The sequence below is a fragment of the Charadrius vociferus genome, unplaced genomic scaffold (genome assembly GCF_000708025.1).
Source record: "Charadrius vociferus isolate BGI_N301 unplaced genomic scaffold, ASM70802v2 scaffold581, whole genome shotgun sequence".
NCBI classification, from domain to species: Eukaryota; Metazoa; Chordata; class Aves; order Charadriiformes; family Charadriidae; genus Charadrius; species Charadrius vociferus.
In genome coordinates this window covers 1,282,581-1,304,710 of record NW_009647024.1, presented here as the reverse complement: position 1 = coordinate 1,304,710, position 22,130 = coordinate 1,282,581, and the positions used below count along the sequence as shown (strand labels likewise).

At 39.1% G+C, this 22,130-nt stretch overlaps 1 protein-coding gene across 1 annotated transcript in view; it reads right to left on the bottom strand.

Moving 5' to 3' along the window:
* The window catches only part of LOC104295725 (regulator of G-protein signaling 7-binding protein-like), an 83,998-nt gene extending 62,255 nt beyond the window's left edge, over positions 1-21,743 (bottom strand). The window contains exon 1 of the mRNA XM_009895504.1: positions 21,657-21,743. Coding sequence (XP_009893806.1) covers positions 21,657-21,743 — 87 coding nt within the window. The remainder of the gene's footprint in view (positions 1-21,656) is intronic.
* Positions 21,744-22,130: the final 387 nt, after the last annotated feature.

Below are 22,130 nucleotides of genomic sequence, written 5' to 3'. Positions count from 1 at the left end.
ACAGCTTGGTGTCATCATAAAACTTGCTGAGGGTGCACTCCATCCCAACATCCATGTAACCAACAAAGATGTTAAACAGCACTGGTCCCAGTACCAACCCCTGAGGAACGCCACTTGTCACTGCTTGCCACTTGGACATGGAGCCGTTGACTGCAACTCTTTCAGTGCAACCATCCAGCCAGTTCCTTATGCACCGAGTGGTCCATGCATCAAATCCATGTCTCTCCAATTTAGAGACCAGGATGTCGTACGGAACGATGTCAAATGCTTTGCACAAGTCCAGGTAGATGACATCTTTTGCTCTCCCCTTATCCACTAACACTGTAACCCCATTATAGAAGGCCACCAAATTTGTTCAGGCGTGACTTGCCCTTGGTGAAGCCGTGTTGGCTGTCACCGATAACCTCCTTATTTTCCACATGCCTTAGCAGAGTTTCCAGGAGGATCTTCTCCGTGATCTTGCCAGGCACAGAGGTGAGACTGATATTAAGGAATGTTCACTGCAAATAAGTATATTGAGAATCTTGTTATTCAGCATCTTTTAGAAGTAGTTCTTTGTCCAGCTGTTACACAACTAGATGTTTGTATAAATACTGTGGGAGGAGCAGAAAGCAGTCTAGGAAATCCTATAGACAATGCTATACGAGAAGCAGCTTATGCTGATGTAGCACTAGCTACTTCAGGTCACCATTTAAAACATTTTTAGTAACCCAAAATGTTTTGAACATGTTAATATTTAACCTTGGAGATGTGTCTTAATTATTTAGTTTCGAGTAGCCCTTCTAAAATATCTGACTAAGAACAAATCCAGAAGTCAGGGATCTGTAACACAAGAGAAAGAATTCAAAGATATATTAGAGGCAAAGATATCTTTGAAGGAATCAGGAACTTAAAACTAGCAAAAAAATTGTAAAAGTAAATCTTAATGTTTCATATATCAATGCACATACTGAAAATATCAGCATAACTGTGAACTAATCATGTAAGCTAACTGTTTCAGGTTATGATTGAAGTACAGTAACATATACTAGTGTATATATGAACACACAATCTTATGAGAAATAATTTTAAAATTGGTATATATAGGTTAGATGATATTGGTGATTCCCATTACTTAAAAGATCTGCTTTTCTGTATACTCTGGTTGTTTTATTTTGTTGGTTTTGGGGTTTTTTTTGTCTTTTAAAGCATATGGTATCCAAGGCAAGAATCAAGCATATTGTGTTTGTAGAGCAAGTATGGTAAGAATGAAGAATGATACTTAAAGTACAGCAGTGCTGTAATGAGACAAAATAGATTGGGTGAAATCCTGGTTGTAGTCTGGAAAGCAACATATTTTTGCAATTATTTCCACTCCTCAATCAAATAAGAAGCAATCTGAGAACACATTTCCCACATATAAAACCTTGATCTTACTAAATCTGCAGAGCAATTGGTTTTGCCAAATATGCTCTAAATCAAAATGCTACCAAACTATTTAAAAATGAAAGTTTCTACAGGTCTTCATGTACAATCAATTTTGCTGGTGTTGCTATCTCCATTTTCCTGTTCTTCCTAGCTAATAATTACTCTCTTTATACTGGTGGGGTGGATGTTGTTGTTGTCATTGTTGTTTTGTTTATTGTTTAAATCAATATTTTACCTGGTGCCCAGATGGCTTTGGTTTTAAGTTGGCTTTATTTTATGATGGAACGGATTACGATTGAGATTTGGCTTCTCCCTCTACCCATGTATTCAATACTTTAAAAAAACCAAACAACACACCTCTAACCATAGAAATCATTAAATCAACACGTTTCCTTAATTTTCTAGGATTGCTTACTGCTCATAAAGTTAAATATGTGTACACATCTTTCCAGTATCAAGTCCTATGTCACTGTTATTTGAATAACTTTTTAACACATATTTTTTCCTATTTAGCATAACCTCAAACCACAGCTAGTCTCAAATCTTTCAACAAGAAAATGTATTATGTAGCCAAATGTTTACGGAAGAAAAATCCTACAGGAAATGTAATTATTTTCTGTTATGATTTTGTATATACCCTTTGTTTAAACTGAGTATACCCAGCAGAGAATAGTACTATGGATGATCTTTTTGCTATCGTCCCTGTTGTAGATCCACAGCTAGTAGTCAGAATTCCAGGGAGACAACTATTGGAAGCTTTTTAAAAAGAATTTTACAGATACCCAGCTCTTGACAGAAAATCTGTAGAGAGAATATCCAGGCTGTTCTATCTGTGTATGAAAATATTACTTGTCTTGGACACTTACAATGTTTCCCACAGTTTCACATAATGCTGATAATAATAATATCACAAACCTGGTGTGATACTTGCACAAAGTATGATGATTGCCTCTCTACAAGAAAGATTTCTAATATTATTACTATGTTATGCAAATATAAAACCTGCAACAAAATCTTAGGTACCTTTGGTAGTGTCTTAACATAGATGATCATTTCTGGACTGTTGGCAAGAAAAATAACAGCTGCTGACTCAACTATCCTTATAATTGTAAGGTATCTGGTGCAAGTACGATCTTATTAATCTTGTTATTTTAAGAGCAATGTCTTTTTTGCTCTGAGTCTGGCTCTTACTGCATTGTCCTGAATGGTTCATTAATTTGATTTATTCCTTTTCCCTATCCAGTATTTGTCTTCTTAACTTGCAGATTTCCTCAGGTAGCAGTAATAGAATTTGGACTTCATCCAGATGCAGAACCAGGACACAAAACTGTAGGAGACTCAGTAAAAAATCAAAGCAAAGTCTACTAACTTGCCATTAAGAAATACTTGGCTAATGTAAGTTATGATATGTTTATTTTTATTATTCATGCTTGTGAAGGTTTATTTCCATAAAGTACAATCTGATTGATTGCTGAATTATGAGAGTACACTGTTCCCCTTTTTCCTTCATCAGTTTTGAAATTTGTTCATTTCCTGATATTCCTATGCATCTTTAGTTTGATAAATATTCCTGCCATCCTGCAGAAGATTAGAAAACACAGATATCAAGTCTGTTTTTTAAACTCTTTCACTCGTCTTCTAGTAAAGTTCACACATGCAAATACTATTTTTGCATATTCAAATTAAGTATAGCTATTTGTAGCCACAATCTCTCAGTCTTATTTGCATGCAAAATGTACATGTTCAATCTGGAAGTTATTTAAGAAGGTAGCTCCAAGCAATTTCAACTCACTTTTCAAATGAGTAAAAAATTCATGCTAAACCAAAGATTGAATAGTTTTATTACTAATGCTTTTACAATCTTGCAATTCAAAGTAGTTTTGAAATAGGCATTTAAATGTGTACATTGACAGAACTGTCATCTATGAGAATATGAGTATTTATTTATTTCTCTCAGAGACTTGTTTTTTTGCAGTCATCTTTTAATCATCCATTTTACTGGGAATTTGAACAACACAAATAAAGCTATACAATACACAAAATACAAAATATTGGGACATTAATCTATGGGAACTTTGCCAGAGTGCAGCTGAGAAAAGGCAGGAAAGATCTGTGACAGCTTCCGAGTACCTAACCCTGTAAATCCCCAGAGCTGCTACTTTATGAATATGGTAATACTTCCTCAGATGCAGGCTGCTTCACAGATTATTCACAGTTGATTGATTTGGGGTGACCACTCCTGCAAGGCATGTAGCAATGGGTTTCTGAAGGGACATGAAAATGGAGGAGGTAGAAAAGACTCTTAAAGAGGTCAGACCCTGTTTTGAAATTCTAGTCCCCTTGTAGGGAAGTGGGTTCAACATACAGAGGCTTTGGATTTAGCATATAAGGCTTTCAACAGGCAAAAGTCTTTCTGATAGAGTCCTCTCTTTACTCTCACAAAGAGTCTGTCACAAAATTATTTCTGCAGGATGTTGGTCTACTGATACATACCTGCATTGTTACCATCTATCTCCTTTTCTTTCTTAGCCTCCCATAAACACCTCATAAACATCCATAAACATCTGGGGAGAGCAAGGATTGTATTGCTCTACCTCCTCCAGGCACCAGTGGCAGAGGTTTTGTTGTACTGGGATTTCCATGGTTACAAAAGTTGGAATTCATTTAAAATAGCTGCAACAGCAAAAAGAAGACTTCAAAGGCAGATAAGACCACATTGTTATTGGAAGACCCTCTTCAGCTTTGATATACCTGAGACTAAAGTTGGATATGTGGATTTGAAGTCCTGATTTACTTGGACAGGTCTGAAAAATTCGTTCTTCTATAGACAGGAAAATGCTGTCTTTTATTGTATCATAGGTCTCACCTTCTGAACTTGCAATGATCGGTCTAATTTAGAATATTTATTGCTTCATAGACAGGACATGCAGAATATGGTGCATGGCTTTTAAACTGACTGTACAGAGGGACAGAGAAGTCACTTAGTAGTAGATGCAATACCAAATACATTTTAATCTCTTCCAGATTAGGATAGGGAAGTCTACCTGACATTCTGGGATAAGCACACGTTACATACATACTTTTGATCCTAAGAATGCTGTGAAAAGTGAGGATAGTTGAAATAATTTTCATAGATCAGAATTACATAAGCCAGACAAAGGGTCACATGCTCCCATGAATGGTGCTGAAAACCACAAAAAAGTCTGTCTTAAAGCATTCACATTAGCTAAACCCTTCTACTTGTAATTTTGCCAAAGTAATTTATAAGCCCATGTTCATAAAGGTTTCAAAAATTCTATTGGGAGTAGACGGCTTTGTTTTGAGAAAGTATGAAGGAAATCAGGTCAAAGCCACAGAACAAAACCTAGAAACACTATTAGCATTTCACAATGGAGAACTCAAGATAATGCAATGATGATCTAATTTCTGATGAAAGTAGGTGTCTCAAAGTTCAGTGAGAAACAGAAGTTCCTAATTTTCCTTCTAAATCTTTTCTCTGACTATACTCCCTTAGGTTCACTGGCTGTGCCTCTTTGTCTCCGTACAGCGGTGTGAATTGCTTTATTCTCATTTTTCTCTCTTTGAAAAGCCAATGAAAAAACGTAACCTTTTTTCTGTTGGACCCACTCCTAGCACAAGTATGGCCTAATTGATGTCTTCCTCACCTTTCCTTATTGATCCTGCTGCAGCAGGCATGTTGGGTGCAGGAAAGAGGGATCCTATTCACAGTCTGTCCAAAGCTATTACAGCCCTCACATTACAAGTGGTTCATGAGAACAGTGGCCTGGGGCTCTCTAATCGACTCCCCGATACGTGCATCAGGTCAGCAGGTTATTCTCACTCTTTAAATCCCATACTGACTCCCTCCTTATCACTACATCAGATTTAAACTCTTTTTCCTCACACAGGAAATCAAAAATAAAATACTCTTTTTCATGGTTCTCCCTCTCTCCGCTCGTTGTCATACGATTCAAACTCTCTGATGACTTTCTTCTATTAGAATAATCAATCATCATATTCACTTTACACAATATGTGTACTGTTCTCAATCTGTGGATCAGCAGGAGGTTTTAATCTTTGAAAAGCCCTTGGGCACTACATGCTCACGTGCACCCTATGCGTTAGAGCTGGCACGTACATAGATCTCTAGTGTACTCACTGCATGGTGTGGTAATGGTACTTCTGAAGGAACAGATAGGAGATGTACGACTCCTGTTAAGATCTTCTTTCAGGATGTGGATTTGAGGGCTGAAATCTTGAAAACAGCACTGTGGGTAACTGTCATGTAAGAAATCTCTAGCAAAAAGAAATAGTAGTTAAGTTGAAGCTTAACTTTTAGCTTCAACTCATCTGTAAGAGATTGAAAGTAGAGTTCTGGTAATGAATAGTTCGTCCTACAAAAACCTGAACAAACAGTAATTCAACAATCGTGGTCTTTGCCATCCATGAAGTTTGGATTATTTTCAAAATTATAGGTTATAATAAAAAATTGGGGTTTAAAATATTTATTAAATATACCAGAGTTAACACCAGTTAAAAATCAGATTAACATTTAAGTTGTTTAAATGATCAGTTGTTAATATAATAATTTTTATTCTTTTTTTAATAATATATATACTGTATTACTTGATTATTTGAATTTGCCAAAAGCCTTTGAAGAAAGCACAGTTAAAAAAAAAAATCAGTAAATGCAGTGCCTGTTATAGAAGGAAGGATTTGTCACATTTCCCAGAAAACGAACACTTGTGACAACTCGGAATGGCAAGAGAGGAGGTTTTGCACCTCAGCAAGGGCCGCAGCAACTCTGACTCTGACTGAATGTGAGAAACAGCATCAAGGCTAATACAGTACCTAAAAACTGCATCTCCTATGAACTGGTGATGTCACACACCGATTTCTTAATGAATGCTCAGCATAATTATGTTGAGTGTTATTCTGCTTTTTCTTTCCATTCGAGTTGAAAAGTTTCCTTGTTATAAACATTTAATTGACATAAATACTGAACATTTTTTGCATTCATCATCTGACAAGAGAAATGTATTTTCCTGTTTTTTGAAAAGGTTTTAAAAAACTTGAGAAACAAATGTTCAGATATTTAGTAATTGACTTCTGCTGGTGGCTTTATTAAACAGTCTGTTTCCTATTCTAGCTTAAATATTATTGAAGAAAATTTCAATTAATTTTGAAGTCCATTACTTGAAAGTGGTAGCATGTATGAATTTGTTTATAATCTTAAATTAGAAATATATTTATGATTATAAAAACAAATGAGAAATCTGCTGGTCTCTGAGATAATCATAACTAGTACAATCATAATAATGCTTACAGTTATGATTGCAGGAGGATGCTTACACAACTGGTATAAATTGACATAGAAACGGCAAACATTCCAATAGATCATAGATTATAGAATGGTTTAGGTTGGAAGGGACCCTGAAGATCATCTAGTTCCAACCCCCCTGCCATGGGCAGGGACACCTCCCACCAGACCAGGTTGCCCAAAGCCCCATCCAGCCTGGCCGTGAACACCTCCAGGGATGGGGCATCCACAACTTCCCTGGGCAATACGTGCCAGTGTTTCACCACCCTCGGAGTAAAGAATTTCTTTGTAATATCTAATCTAGATCTACCCTCTTTCAGTTTAAAACTGTTACCCCTTGTCCTATTGCAACAGGCCGTGCTAAAAAGTTTGTCCTTACCTTTCTTGTAAGTGCCCTTTAAGTACTGAAAGGTTGCAATAAGGTCTCTCCAGAGCCTTCTCCAGGCTGAACAACCCCAGCTCTCTCAGTCTGTCCTCTTAGGAGAAGTGTTCCATCCCGCTCATCATTTTTGTGGCCCTCCTCTGGACCTGATCCAACAGGTCCATGTCTTTCCTGTGTTGAGGGCTCCACAGCTGGATGCAGTACTTCAGGTCCATTCTCACCAGAGTAGAGCAGAGGGGCAGAATCACCTCCCTTGACCTCCTGGTGACGCTGGCCACGTGCTGGCCACGCTTCTTCTGATGCAGCTCAGGATACGGTTGGCTTTCTGGGCTGTGTGTGCACATTGCCAGCTCATGTCCAGCTTTTCACCCACCAGCACTCCCAAGTCCTTTTTGGCAGGAATGCTCTCAATCCACTCATCACCCCAGTATTTTTTTTATGACTATTTAAAAGAGAAGTACCTCCAGAATTTTAATCAGGTATTTACTTTGATATACTGTGGTTTTAATATGCTTAATACTATAATTATACTTTCTCCCTATATATAGCAACATGTAAAAAAACCCTAGTAAGCACACTATTGCGTTAATTAAATATTAAGAGGTATAAATAGCGGTTTTAGCTGCATTTAACTCTATTTCACTTTTGCAGGACCTCACAGATGTACTAAGCTCATGAAGCTGTTGCTGCTTTTACAACATTGAAATGTTTTGGGCTTTTTTTTGGAAGCACAAAAAAAAGTTGTTTTCTAGGAGCTGGATTCCTGAAGGATCATGATTAAAAAGGGTTCAAGTTATCAACAGACTCAGATCTTCAGGTTAGGCATTTACCAAGGGAACTGAATTCAAAATAGGACGGAGATAGCATTTTCTCTATCTAGAGTAGAGAAGATTAGACGCAGGAGAATGGGATTCACAATAGTCATATAGTGACTGGGGTAAACAGCCCCTGAAATGTGAAAGCTGTATCCAAGACTTACATTTGCCTCTTATCCCCTTCTCCCATGCACCCCAGACTAAAGCATGTAACTTAAAGATTAAATTTCTGTGAAATATGAAATTGGAACTCCATCTTCAGCGCTGAATAATGCATTTAAATTCAGATAGAATCATAGATTCATTTAGGTTGGAAAAGAGCTTTAATATCATCGAGTCCAACTGTAATACAGTATCCTTCTCTCACTGGACAGTCAAGTGTGGCTGCCTGCTCGCATGCCTAAATAATCACCTCGTGCTTAGGGCATTTGCTGTGGACAAGGGAAGATTTGGTTCTAGGTGGATAGGTTTAAACCCTTTTCGCAGAAGCTCTCTAGCCACTAAACTGTAGAAAAAGATTACTGTGATCAATGATAGGCACGCATATCATTATACATTGCTGATACTGCTGTTCCAAGGGGAGTTAGGTGTCCAGGACCTTTGGACAGTATAGGGCTAATTCATTCTATGTTACAGCTCCTTCCTGGGAATAAAGGAAAAATATTTGGAAAGATGCAGCCACTCAATTTCCACTTTTTTCACGGTCACCTAGAGACTGTTCTGGCAGTGCATGGGCAGTTTGCAGTGTCATCTGACCATGCTCCCTGCCATCTGTATGATTTCCCAATGCCAAGCGGTACTGCACACAGCCAGCTATGTTGGCTCCAGTCCATGTGAGGATTCCTGCACTAAACGGAGAATAGAGCGCAGCAATTTCAGGTGCAGTATGGCTGTTGCAGTGGTACAGAAAAATGACTAGTGAGAGACTGTATTTGTCCATAACAGTAGGTTAAAAACAAGGTGCTGCTGGGTGACTTTCATTGCTGATTCATAACTTCATCCTTATCCGTTTGGAAGACTCTCTTTTCTAGGACTTGACATTTTCTCCTTCAAGTCCTTTATTTTAGTTGCATTGTAACTCAGTTTCTGAGCAGTGGCTGGACTCACTGCTTTACCTTTCAGGAAGAAACATAAATGAATCACAGTTGATGATGCACATGAAGATTTTTAAAAAATATTGTACCATTCATTATGTTTGAAATAATTTGTTACCCTGCTTTTGAAATCTACATATTATTGTCTAAAAAGTGAGTAATTTCAATACATTTAAAAAGATTTTGTTTATACTCGCCATATATAACAATTGCACCGTTTTTCTAATATAATGCTTATATTATGCTTACAGCATTTTTCAAAGAGACAGACAGCTCAACAGTTTCACAAGCATCCTTTTGTACAAAAAAAGTTGTATGACTGCTATGATCACATTGCTGATCACTGATGATGCTGCCAATGGAAAGGTTCTTGATGCAGCTTTGTGCAATAACTACTGGATTGCTTTACTTGTATTTGTTAAAAAGCTTACACATGAAATAAACTCCTTTCTTGTCATTAAAAAAAAAAAGAAAAATCTTTACTAAATCACATTGTGATTTATATTTTGTTGCCCGAAGCAACTTGCTATCTGCACCATTTAAAGTTTAGACATATTGTCCTTTTCCTCTAGCTAAGCAGTACATAGAGGCTAGTGGGAATCTTCCAGAAATCTCCTTCTTACCAGTGGGTCACAGAAAAATCCTGAAAAACTTGTAATGTTAAACTTCTTTTTTCCCTCAGTCTTCACTGGCAATCTCTCTTCCCACACCTCTCGAGTGGATGGACTGCAAGTCAGGCACTGGGGGAGCAAAGTCCCTCCCACTGTAAGAGAAGATCAGGTTCATGACCCCCAGAGGAACCTGAACATACAGAAGTCTATGGGACCTCACAAGATGCATCCCAGAGTCCTGAGGGAACTGGCTGATGTAGTTGCGAAGCCACTCTCCATAACATTTGAAAAGTCATGGCAGTCAGGGGAATTACGCAGTAACTGGAAAAAGGGAAACATTGAACATTTTTAAAAAGGATAGAAAGGAGGACCCTGGGAAGCATGGCTCTGTCAGCCTCACCTCTGTGCCTGGGAATGTTGTAGAACAGATCCTCCTAGAAGCTATGCTAAGGCACCCAGGGGATGATGAGGTGATTCGAGACAGCCAGCATGGCTTCGCCAAGGGCAATTCCTGTCTGACCAACCTAGTGGCCTTCTGTGATGGAATGACTACATCCGTGGACAAGGGAAGAGCTATGGACGTCATCTATGTGGGCTTCTGTAAGGCTTTTGACATGGTTCCCCACAACACCCTTCTCTCCAAATTGGAGAGATATGGATTTGATGGGTGTACTGTTCGGTGGATGAGGAATTGGTTGAATGGTTGCATCCAGAGGGTAGTGGTCAATGTCTCAATGTCCAGATGGGGGCTGGTGATGAGTGGTGTCCCTCAGGGGTATGTCCGGGGACCAACACTGTTTAATAACTTCATGAATGGCGTAGACAGTGGGATTGCGCTCACCCCCAGCAAGTTTGCAGGTAACACCAAACTGAGTGGTGCAGTCGACACACCTGAGGGATGGGATGCCATCCAGCGGGACCTGGACAAGCTCGAGAAGTGGGCCTGTGTGAACCTCATGAGATTCAACAAGGACACATGCAGGATCCTGCACATGCGTCGGGGCAAACCTCAGTATCAATACAGGCTGGGGGGTGAAGGGATTGAGAGCAGCCCTGCTGAGAAGGACTTGGGGGTGCTGGTGGATGAAAAGCAGGACATGAGCCAGCAATGTGCACACGCAACACAGAAAGCCAACTGTATCCTGGGCTACATCAGAAAAAGCGTGGGCAGCAGGTCGAAGGAGGTGATTCTGCCCCTCTACTCTGCTCTGGTGAGACCCCACCTGGAGTACTGTGTCCAGCTCTGGAGCCCCAAGCACAGGAAAGACATGGACCTGTTGGGTGTGTCCACAGGGGGGGCCACAAAAATGATCAGCGGGATGGAATGCTTCTCCTGAGGAAAGGCTGAGAGAGTTGGGACTGTTCATCCTGGACAAGAGAAGGCTCTGGAGAGACCTTGTTGTGGCCTTTCAGTACTTAAAGGGAGCTTATAAGAAAGATGAGGACAAACTTTTTAGCAGGGTCTGTTGCAGTAGGACAAGGGGTAACAGTTTTAAACTGAAAGAGGGTAGATTTAGATTAGATATTAGGAAGAAATTCTTTACTCCGAGGGTGGTGAAACACTGGCACATATTGCCCAGTGAAGTTGTGGATGCCCCATCCCTGGAAACATTCAAAGTCAGGTTGGACGGCGCTCTGAGCAACATGATCTGGTTGAAGATGTCCCTGCTCATTGCAGGGGAGTTGGACTAGATGACCTTTAAAGGTCCCCTCCTACCCAAACCACTCTATGATTCTAAATCAGGTTTGTTTTTTTGTTTTTTCAAGTCAATAGAGAATTTAGCTACTATCTACACAAGCAATGCATGCATAACTTGGCCGTCCGTTGATTTAAATTATGATAATGATAATTTAGTTACTGTTGCCAAAATATGTGTTAACCTGTTGGATTAACACTGTAATACTTGCATTTAGATATCATCTTGTGCTTGTAAAAGTGCCTTTCACTTGAGAAGCTCTAAGTCCTTAGCACATCGAGCATTGTTGCTAATAGACTGCATGGAAAATGGAAGTTCTGAAGAACTTGTTTCTTGAGGTTAAAAATAATGACAGTTTGACCTGTAAATCACCCTGAAAATAAGGCACTTCAGGAATAATAGATAAGGAAAGAGATGGGTATCTCAGTTTATGGTATTGTTATCATTACACTATATTCCCATCTCAAGCAGAATTAAAGCAAAATACCAGTACAGCTTGGTAATTTAATGCCATTATGTAATTTTTTGTAGTTTAGAATTTAAGTCATAGTCTAGATGACAAATAAAAATGAGATTGGGAGCTTTAACTCCTAGGTGAGTATAATACAAAACTACAATACAAGTTTGTAGGTCATGCTATTGCTCTTCATGTAAAATTGCACTATATTCATTGGAAAAATCTGTGACCATACAGCTAATTATTAACTTCTATGTTCATTTAATTCACAAATCTTTAAAAAAGTGGGGTCCAGTTCTTTAAGATGGAACGAGATAGGGCTATAAATTGCCTGTCACATTAACTTCTTGCAAACATTCTCTGCTTGATAAGATATAAAAGAAAATTAGCATGTTCTTCCTCCCCTGAAGTCTAACTCAAATTATTTTAGAACTAGTTCAACTTCCGACAGCTGAATTGCATACATTAGCTAGCTACAGCCATCTGCAAGGCAAATGCATTCTTACCTCATATGCCTCTAATTGGAACGTGTTGTCTTTCAGGCACCATCAGGTGCCATGCTGACTGGTAATGAATTCTGGAATCATGTACATTCCCAAGGATTTATAATCTGCATGGATTAAGGACAGGCTTTTGTGAATTTCAGTTATTTTTACACTTCCATTCTAAGTTTAAACAATATTTCTTGGGTGGCACCCTAATTATATGAAGAGTTAATACCCCCAAACCAGGGATTATATTAAGGAGATTGGGAAGACATAGGATTCTTTAAAGTGTTATTTTTCACTTTTCATTGAACAGGATGGTCATCTAGATTTTTAAGTCAATATCTAACATCCTTTATTTTATACTGTAATACAGTGAGGCTACATGAGATTTCTCTTCTGAATTTCATTCTCCAGCTCAGCAACAGTGGAGTACATTACACGATTAGCATTTTAATACTCATTTTTTTTACGACAGGGTAAAAAGGATTTTAAATAATTAATTTTTAATGCTTGTATCAATATCAAATGACTTACCATGATCTTTTTATTGGTGGCATTTACTTTTTCTGCTTCATCGTCTTGTTTGAGGATAAAAGATTAGATGTGGAGTATATTTGAAGTGATTGCCTGATTACATTTTAATGCCTTACCGGAAAGGTAGAAATATTTTAAGGAAATGTTGAAAGTGTTTGATGGAAAATGAAATAGATTATTATTCAGTTAAAATGATATCTAGTGAAAAGTCAGAATATAATTACTGCAGTTTTCTCATCCTAAAACCAAACTGCAAATTTAAATAAACCGTCACTAATACAGCATCATAATCGCTCGTATAACATCAATCTAGAAATCATGGGAACAGTTTTATCTTACTTTCAAACTAGTACTGAGATCTCCAAGGCATGAAGCTGAAGGATTCTTTCCAAATTTTATGAAGTAGAATGGACATTAACGAATGTGGCTAAAGTAAGGCAGCATTGCTGATGGGTGCCAGAGGAGTATCTGGTTAGGGTATGCTGTGGCACTGAGGTCTGGAATATCCTTCAAACTCAAAACCTACCTAGTCAATCACACACAGGATACTGATTGCTGCTGCAGTATTAAAGGAAGTGCTAACAGATATATTTGAAATGTCAAACGATCCCGTGGGGCTTTTCTAAGTAGTGACATTTTTAATGTATCATGAACTATCCCGAAAGAAGGCACAGGCTTTCCTGCCCAAGGATTAATGCGTAAAGGCCTTAATGCCTCTGAGAGCCCTTAGGAAACCAGGTCCAGGCAGGCTGGGCCAGGACCTTGAGGGCTTTCATCTTCACAGATATGATCAGCAAACAAGTTCACGAGCCACTTCTCTGTTCCTGTTCTCATTTCCTGCCAGCCTCAAACAAGGCTGAGGGAAAGCTGTTTTCAAGGAAGTGGTCAGTGAAATAGCTTTGTGCTGTTAACACTGACCTTCCTTTTTCTAGGCCAGGCTGAAAGGCATCCAGTACCTGCCACTGCTACCCAGTACTGCTATCCAGTACCTCCCTGGCAGCAGCTGCTTTGCTGTCCCTTGCTTATCTGCTACTTTACACCTTCATGGTTGGTTTCTTGCAAGAACCAACCATGCTTCGGCTCCAGGAATCCTTTATAGAGAACTTCTATACAGGGGCCCAGAAGTCACTTTGAAAAGATCTTGGGGTTTTGGTTATATCTAGTGCTACAAAGTGTTTTGTGCACTTCCTTGGCAGGGTATATCTTTTCCTTCTGTTTACATTTGCCATAATTTTCATTAAATGCTGTAAAATAAATTAGGTCGCAGATTCTTACCTGTGTATAAGTTGAGAGTTTCAAGGGGGGCATGTCATGTCTCAGCACATCAACTGACTGAAGTGCAAGAGCAGCCCCAAAGGGCAAAAATTACTGAAAAATAATAGCACATCATATTTCCTCCTTTGGATAGAGTTCAGCAGTCACAGGTCAAGCAAAACACCTTAAGAAAAATGGCAATATTCAGGCATGTTTCAATGAAGAAGAAAAGGAAAATCAGTGTCTGCCACCAGATGCCCCAGATAACTCCCCAGGACTTGCATGGGACACCTGCGCATTAGAGGACAAAAGGTGACCCTAAAGTGCCAGTAAAGACTGTGTATCCGAATATATAGAGAGTTCCTTGTGCAGCCTTCAAAGGCCAAGGAAAGCTATTTGGTCTCCTATGTAAGTGTGTCCTGCTGAGAGCCTTTCCTTGAGAAGTGAGCTCTGAGCTTTTTGTTCTACAGTGTCAATCTGCTGACCTGTCCAGAAGTATTCCTCAGATCAAATTTGTCAGCTTATTCAGCACATTTTCTCCAGTGTGAATCAGAGGGGAATTTTGTCCTGTAGGATCTGTCTGTAATAAAATAATTCTAGTGAAATCACAATACGGAATTACGAATACCTTCAGTCTTCCTTTAGGAACATTATTATTATTATTCTTTTAAACAAGAAATCACTCTGTATAAATATAATCAAGTGAAAAGTGAAATGTCCTAAATTAAACATTACATTTTATAGTTAAACTTCCACAGCATAACACTGGAAAGTACTTTCAAATAGGATTACCTTGTAATGCCTTACTGGAAAAGTAGAATTATTTCACCAAAAAAGAAATGTTTGATGGAAAATGAAATAGATTATTATTAAGTTATTTTTAACTTAACTTATTTTAAACTAAGTTATTTTATTAAGTTCATTTTGACAGATGTATTTTTCAGGATTACATCACAGCAACACAGACATCCTAACATGTCTAAGACACTGGAGGTTTAGTTTACTTTCAGTCACAAAGTAATTAAATACAAATGTAATTAAATACAAAATGTAACTTGCCTGTGCCACAAGGACTTCTGAAAACTCATTTTAGAAATTCTGTCAGAGTATCTGTTATGGTAATGGAAAACATTTGTATGATAAAAACCCAGTTGCAGATATGTATAAGAAACTAGATCTTTACAATGATCTCTCCTATTATTTCTGCCAGGATCTGGCAGAAAGTCATAGAGTCATAGAATCGTTATGGCTGGAAAAGACCTTTAAGATCATCACGCCCAACTGTTATCTAACTCTACCAGGCCCACTTCTAAACCATGTCCCTGAACACTATATCTAGATGGCTTTAAAATACATCCAAGGATGGAGATTCCACCACTTCCCTGGGCAGCCTGTTCAACCCTTTGATAACCCTTTCAGTGTAAAAGTTTTTCCTAATGTAAAACCTAAACGTCCCCTGGTGCAACTTGACACCATTTCCTCTTGTCCTATTGGTTGCAATTTGTGAGAAGAGACCAGTGCCTACCTCTCTACAACCTCCTTTCAAGTAGTTGTAGAGAGCGATAAGGTCTCCCCTCAGCCTCCTTTTCTCCAGTCTAAACAAACCCAGTTCCTTCAGCCGCTCCTCATAAATCTTGTTCTCTATACCCTTCACCAGCATTGTTGCCCTTCTCTGGACCCTCTCCAGCACCTCAATGTCCATCTTAAACTGCAGCGCCCAAAATTGAACACAGTACTCAAGGTGCGGCCTCACCAGTGCCAAGTACAGTGAGACAATCAAGTCTCTAGCCCTGCTGGCTACACTATTCCTGATACAGCCCAGGATGCCATTGGCCTTCTTGGCCACCTGGGCACACTGCTGGCTCATGTTCAGCCGGGTCAACACCCCCAGGTCCTTTCCTGCCAGGCAGCTTTTCAGCCACTCTTCCCCAAGCCTGCAGCGCTGCATGGGGTTGTTGTGGCCCAAGTGCAGGACCCGGCACTTGGCCTTGTTGAACCTCATACCATGGGCCTCAGTCCATTGATCCAGCCTGTCCAGATCCTTCCTACCCTCAAGCAGATCAACACTCCCACCTAACTTGGTGTTGTCTGCAAACTTTGAGGGTGCTCTCAATCCCTTTGTTGAGATCATTAATGAAGATATTAAATAGGAGTGGCCCCATAATAATTCCATCATAAATAGGTCCACCATAAATAGGTGTATTTAAGGCTTATTGGGCTTCCACTCCCAACATAAGAAATCCTAAAGAACCTATTTTGGGGAAAGATGATCTTTAGTTCTGCATCAGGTCCCTTTAGAAGGAAGGCCTCATGTTGGGAATGCCAAACTGAGGTACTCAATATTAGGAGGTACTTTTTGAAATTTGAGTTCAAACCTTTACCTGTAAAATATCAGGGTTTAGGCTTTAAAATTTAAATAATAATAAAAAGTTTAAATAATAAATTCTGACTATCTATTTCTGACAGTAAGATAACTCATACTGGAGTAATACCGCTTGTGATTCTTTCCTTGGTACTCTTTTGAACTTTACCAATAGAGCACTGCAAGAATCACAGATTTCAGTAAGTAGGAGGAAAGTTAACACATTGAAGTTTGAACTGGTACCCAAAGAGATATTGGTTGCATTTAGTCAAGATACCAGTGAGATGAAAAGAAATTAAATTAATTGTTCCAGACAGAAAATTACAGATATGTATAGAAAAGAACAGGAGTGGACATAAATGTGGGCCAAGTGCTTCCAGCATTGTACTGCCTTGTGTTATTAAGGGAAACCATAATGTTCTACTCAGAAATTTCTGGTTTATTTGCCTGTTATTGAAGGATCTACTTTTTCTAGTCCTCAACCTGATAAGTCTTGTGTGATGACTTCACAGAATCACTTGTATGACAGATGCTCCAGTCCCTTAATCATCTTAGTGGCCCTTTGCTGGACTCTCTAGTAGCTCTGTTTCTCTGTTGTACAGGGGAGACCAGAACTAGACATAGCACTCCCTGTGCTAAGTAGAGGGGAAGGATCACCTCCCTTGACCTGTTGGCCACACTCTGCCTAATACAGCCCAGGATGCCATTAGCCTTCTTGATGCAAGGGTGCATTGCTGGCTCATATTCAGCTTGGTGTCCACCAGGAGGCCCAGGTTCTTTTCTGCAGAGATGCTTTCCAGCTGGGTGACCCCCAGCATATATTGGGGCATGACTTTGCACTTCTCCTTGTTGAACTGCATGAGGTCCCTTTCAGTCCATTTCTCCAGCCTGTGGAGGTTCCACTGGACGGCAGCACAACCCTCTGGTATATCGCCCACTACTCCCAGTTTTGTCCTCTGCAACTTGCTGAAGGTATGCTCTGCCCCATCATCCAGATCATTAATGACGATGATGAGCGGGATAGGACACGGGTTTGACCACTGGGGTATACAACTAGTTACCTGCCTTTAGGTAGACTTTGTGCTGCTGATCAAAACCCTCTGAGCTTGGCTGTTCAGCCAGTTTTAAATCCACCTCACTGCCCGCTACTACTGTCTGTCTAACCACTTTCTGCTAAATAAAGTGTATCTCTAAGGAGAACTTATTATCTTGCTCCACATCTAGCCCAGGGCAATCCACAGTGTATCTTGCCTCCTTTCTCTCAGTATCTGCCTGGGTGCAGGGCTGAACACCAGCAGAATGCACTCGATGTCTGACCTTCGTCTTTTCCATCTGCCTGCGACTCCCCTTGCACAGACCTGGAATTCCCCAGAGGGGACTGTATCCCACAGTTATGAAGCGGTAGGAATTGCAAAGAACAAAAGATACTGAAAGCACATCCACAAAAGCAACACTACACACCACCAAGATAGTTACTTGTCACATGATAGCTACAATAGCTACTCTTCCTCCCAGAGGTTCATGCCATAAGCACTACTTTTCTCTAAAAATGACAAAATAAACCCAAACTGTGCTTTTTCATGATCCTTTTCCATCTCAATATCAGTAATGGTGGTAATGCTGTTGACATACAGTAAATATTTCAGGTGTGTTGTATGTAGTATACTGGTAAAGGCTTAACTTAGATCTCAGCTTCTGTGGGCAGGTACACAGCTGTGAAAGAATCTCTTGTGCGTCACAGCGGCTACTCTGTGTGCAGCTACTGCTTGGGAAATATTTTTTTTTTAAATTGTGTAAGGGAAGCAAGATGACTGGACCTTTGGCAGGTAGGAGAGCTACAAACATACCCACTGCTAGGCAAGAAGCTCATACACTTATGAGTGTGCACAAAGTCCCTTTGCCTGTCAAAGCCAACCTGAGCCTTGTCCTGGATTTATGCTACCTTCCACAGTTAATCGGTCTGGATTAACAGCACAAGCGCTGAGTATTCTTCATTATCAGAATGTGTTAAGATCCACACCTTGCCCCAAGATGATTTCTGACAAAAGCTGACCATTTGCTGGAAAGTACCAAGACAAATAAAAGGCAGCTAGTATGAAAAGAGTTAATCACAGCAGTAAAAAATTCAACAATCCCCAGCTGCACCCTAAACAGAAACAGAACAGACAGGATAACAAACCAGACATTGATTGAAAAAAATATTAAAATTTAATTCCACCAAGTAAAATCTAGTGAAATGACTGCAAAATATTACAAACAACTCATATTTTATTGCAAACATTTTAATAATATTGTAGATAAGAAAGACAAGTTTGCAGAGCAGGATCAATTTAACCAGAAAATTGCTTACAAAGGAATTGCTCTTGCTCCCACGGGTATCAACAGCATTTTACAGGCAGGCTTCAAAGAAAACCAAATCTGAGCCTTCCAATTGTTACTGTATTTTCACAAAAGTATGTATCTCAAAAAAGCAATAAAGGACAAAAAAAAGTACCTCCACGCTATGCCCTTTAGGTGTTTTCCCATGGAGGATGTCTCTCAGAGTTGCAACAGTCTTCATTATGTACAATTGTAATGTTTTAAAAATAATTATCCCCTTGAATTAGTAACAACCAACATAAAGTAAAACAATATACCCCAAGAAACACTTCATTGTTTAGGCCTCGAAGAAAGGTAGAGTTACACAGTTAAAAACGCCATACAAGGTTCACTCCTACTAAATTTAGGCCAATATTACATTGGAATTTTTACTCTCCTTTGTTGCCTTTTTCAGAATAAAACCATGGCAACATGCTGTTAAAAAGGATGTAACTCTTTCTTATGTAATTAGTTAGTACCTATATTGTGTTTGTTATGTTTCAATATATTTTTGAATATTTACTTAAGGATATTGCTTTAGCAGACATCCTGGTTAAATAACTTTAAATTACATTATTACTGGAATTTCGGACTATGTTAGCTAATTTAAAGTAATTTTTCATAACATCTTTTTATGTTAGTTTTTTCTGAGATCAAACTGTAGAAGCAATTTTGGCTTAAAAGGTGACTCAGTCCCTCTCTTTGCTGAGATAGGAGCAGTAAACTCATAAGATCAGAGAAAACCAAAAACTGCAGTTAGAATCCCAGTCCTAACATAGATGAGAAAAATGTTTAAAATTATTGATCGTATTTGAGCATACACATCAGAATGTAGCAAAACATGAGCCTATGACCTAGCTTTTAAACGACTTCTTTGTATCAACAGTGATAAATTCACCAAGTGCTTTACTATAACCTTAAAGCTTTTAAAATGTTATGGCCAATGCCACTAGCAATAGAGCCAATCACCTTTAGGTAGAGACAAAGCAACTAAACATACTGTAATTACAAAAAATGCATTTCTGTCACAACGGTGATGGTGAATTTCAATTATTATATCCCCTTAAGTTTGCATATATTAAAAAAAGATGGCAAAAGTTATTTAGTCCAATCAGTGTAGTTAGACTTGTAATTCTTAATTGTACATATATATTCTCAAAAAGTAAGAAAACTAAATATTAGTAGCTGATTTACTGCTGTTTTTCAGATTAAGTGAAAGTTTCTGGTCTTGATCACTTTATAGCCTGAAAGAGACTGACCATGCTGGCCTTGCTCTAGCAAAGAAGCAGAAACACACGCTTAATAAAACCCTTGAATTCATTCTATTCCATCACATTTGGCAGATGGCACCTTCCACAACACATTTCTCCTTGTTCTCTGCCAGAACAGGGGAGTACACCACCTACTGAAAAACCACAGGTCTCCCACACAAATCCTGATACCAGAGGGACTACATACATACACTCACATGCTTTTCTAGATGAAACCACAGTGTACTTTGCATGGGCATGTCCTTAGCAATAGAAACTTCCTTGTACCTTCTTGGAAAGTAAGCCCCTGAACTATCTCGTACCATTCTTCAGCACCTGATTCCTGCAATAGTTTCTAATACCCTTCTTATAATTTAATAGATGTTCTTTCACTTTCATTTGAAAATACTGTGTAAAGCAGCAAGTATGGAATGACTGCTGAACTGGCTGCAGTTTCGTACTGTAGCTCAGTAGTCTATATATAGAACAACTATAAAGTGCTTTAAAATTGTGTCACATGAAAGGTGCAAATAAATACCGTGTCCTCTTATGTGATCTCCCTGGAGACACACAGTCCTGGTGAGCCCACACTTGAGGGTATCCTAAAATTGTTACAGCAATTTAATAATGATACTGATTTCTTACACTGGAGAATGCTTCTTTCTCCAATATTTACTGAGGTTAGTGTCTCACAGCATCACAGCCAGCAGGCCTGCTGCTTGCCCTTCATAAGCTGCCTTGCTGGATCCAAACATGCTCATCTGGATGGGTAAAAAAAGGTACAGTGCTACTCTGGGAATCTGCACAAAAATGGTGCCTTTAATGTGCAGAACTTCGGGTTGTTAGTTGATTCCTTCTGATTGCCATTTGCTGAAAAGATGAACTGTCAGCACACTGTGCAGTATCATTTCTCTTTTTGGTTAATAGGCTCAAAATTTCAGGCACTGAGTACAGCACATCCCCATAGTAGAATGCTGACAGGTCTATCAATTGTCAAAATTTTCCAGCCTCTGGATTGTACCATTCAAATAGCTCTAATGAACTTCTGTATAATGCATGTTGCAGCACTGCAGTGCTTATAATCTCCTGTTCCAAAAAGATCTGACTACAAATGGGAAGCATCTTTATTGCTTTTATGTATGAGGAATTGAAGTACCAATAAGTGAGCAAAGTGTGTCAACACAGAGTCGAACCCCAAAATGATTTCATGGATCATACCCCATTGTAGTACACAGAACTCCCCTAAGAACAAGTAGTATTCTATTTCTACAGAGTAATTATTTTATACATTGGGCGTAAATCCTGTTCCCACCAAAATCAAGGCAAAACTCCCACTGAATGAAGTATGATCTGGATTTCACATTATATTTGGAACCAAACTCGAGTACTTTGTTACACATAGCAGAAGTATCAAATAGCCTCACAGCATGCTTGATGACAATTCATTGTCTATTACAATTCTGAATGATAAAAATGCAATATCAAACAGACATTTTTCCTTCTTCAAGTTTTTTCTATTCACATTATTGTGGTTCACAGGACTGCTGTTTTCCTTAACTGTGACTACTACAGACTAAAAAGGGAAAAAGAAATAACAAAGGAAACAGAACACAATAAATCCTATTACCCAGTTGATTGAATAAATGTAGATTATCACCATGTCCATGTCAAACCGCCATCCACGGCTATCATCCTCAAAGTCCATGTAGTCCATCCTGTGAGCAGCATGTGGGAAATGCCTCCTTGTTACAGTATCTGAGCGTCTTTGAAAACCTGCCGAAAAACAGACTAGGAGATAGAAATCTTTACAAAGGCAACCAGACTGAGTTAAAAAAAAAAAAAAAAGAAAAGAAAAAGGTTAACCCTCCTTCCCCTGGTTATTTACAGGACAAACGGAAGCAGGAAATCTCACACTTCACTGCTAGGTTTCCTCATTTTGTAAAACAGGTCTTTGCTGAGTTGCCCAGACTCTTCTCTGCACAGACATCATGGGTTTTGGGGTCTCAAGGTGGGTAGGAAGTGTCTCCTTCAGTGGGCACCCCTGCACACCAGTGTGCCTCAGTGTGCCTTCCTCAGTTTTAATCTATTACCATGCTGTCTT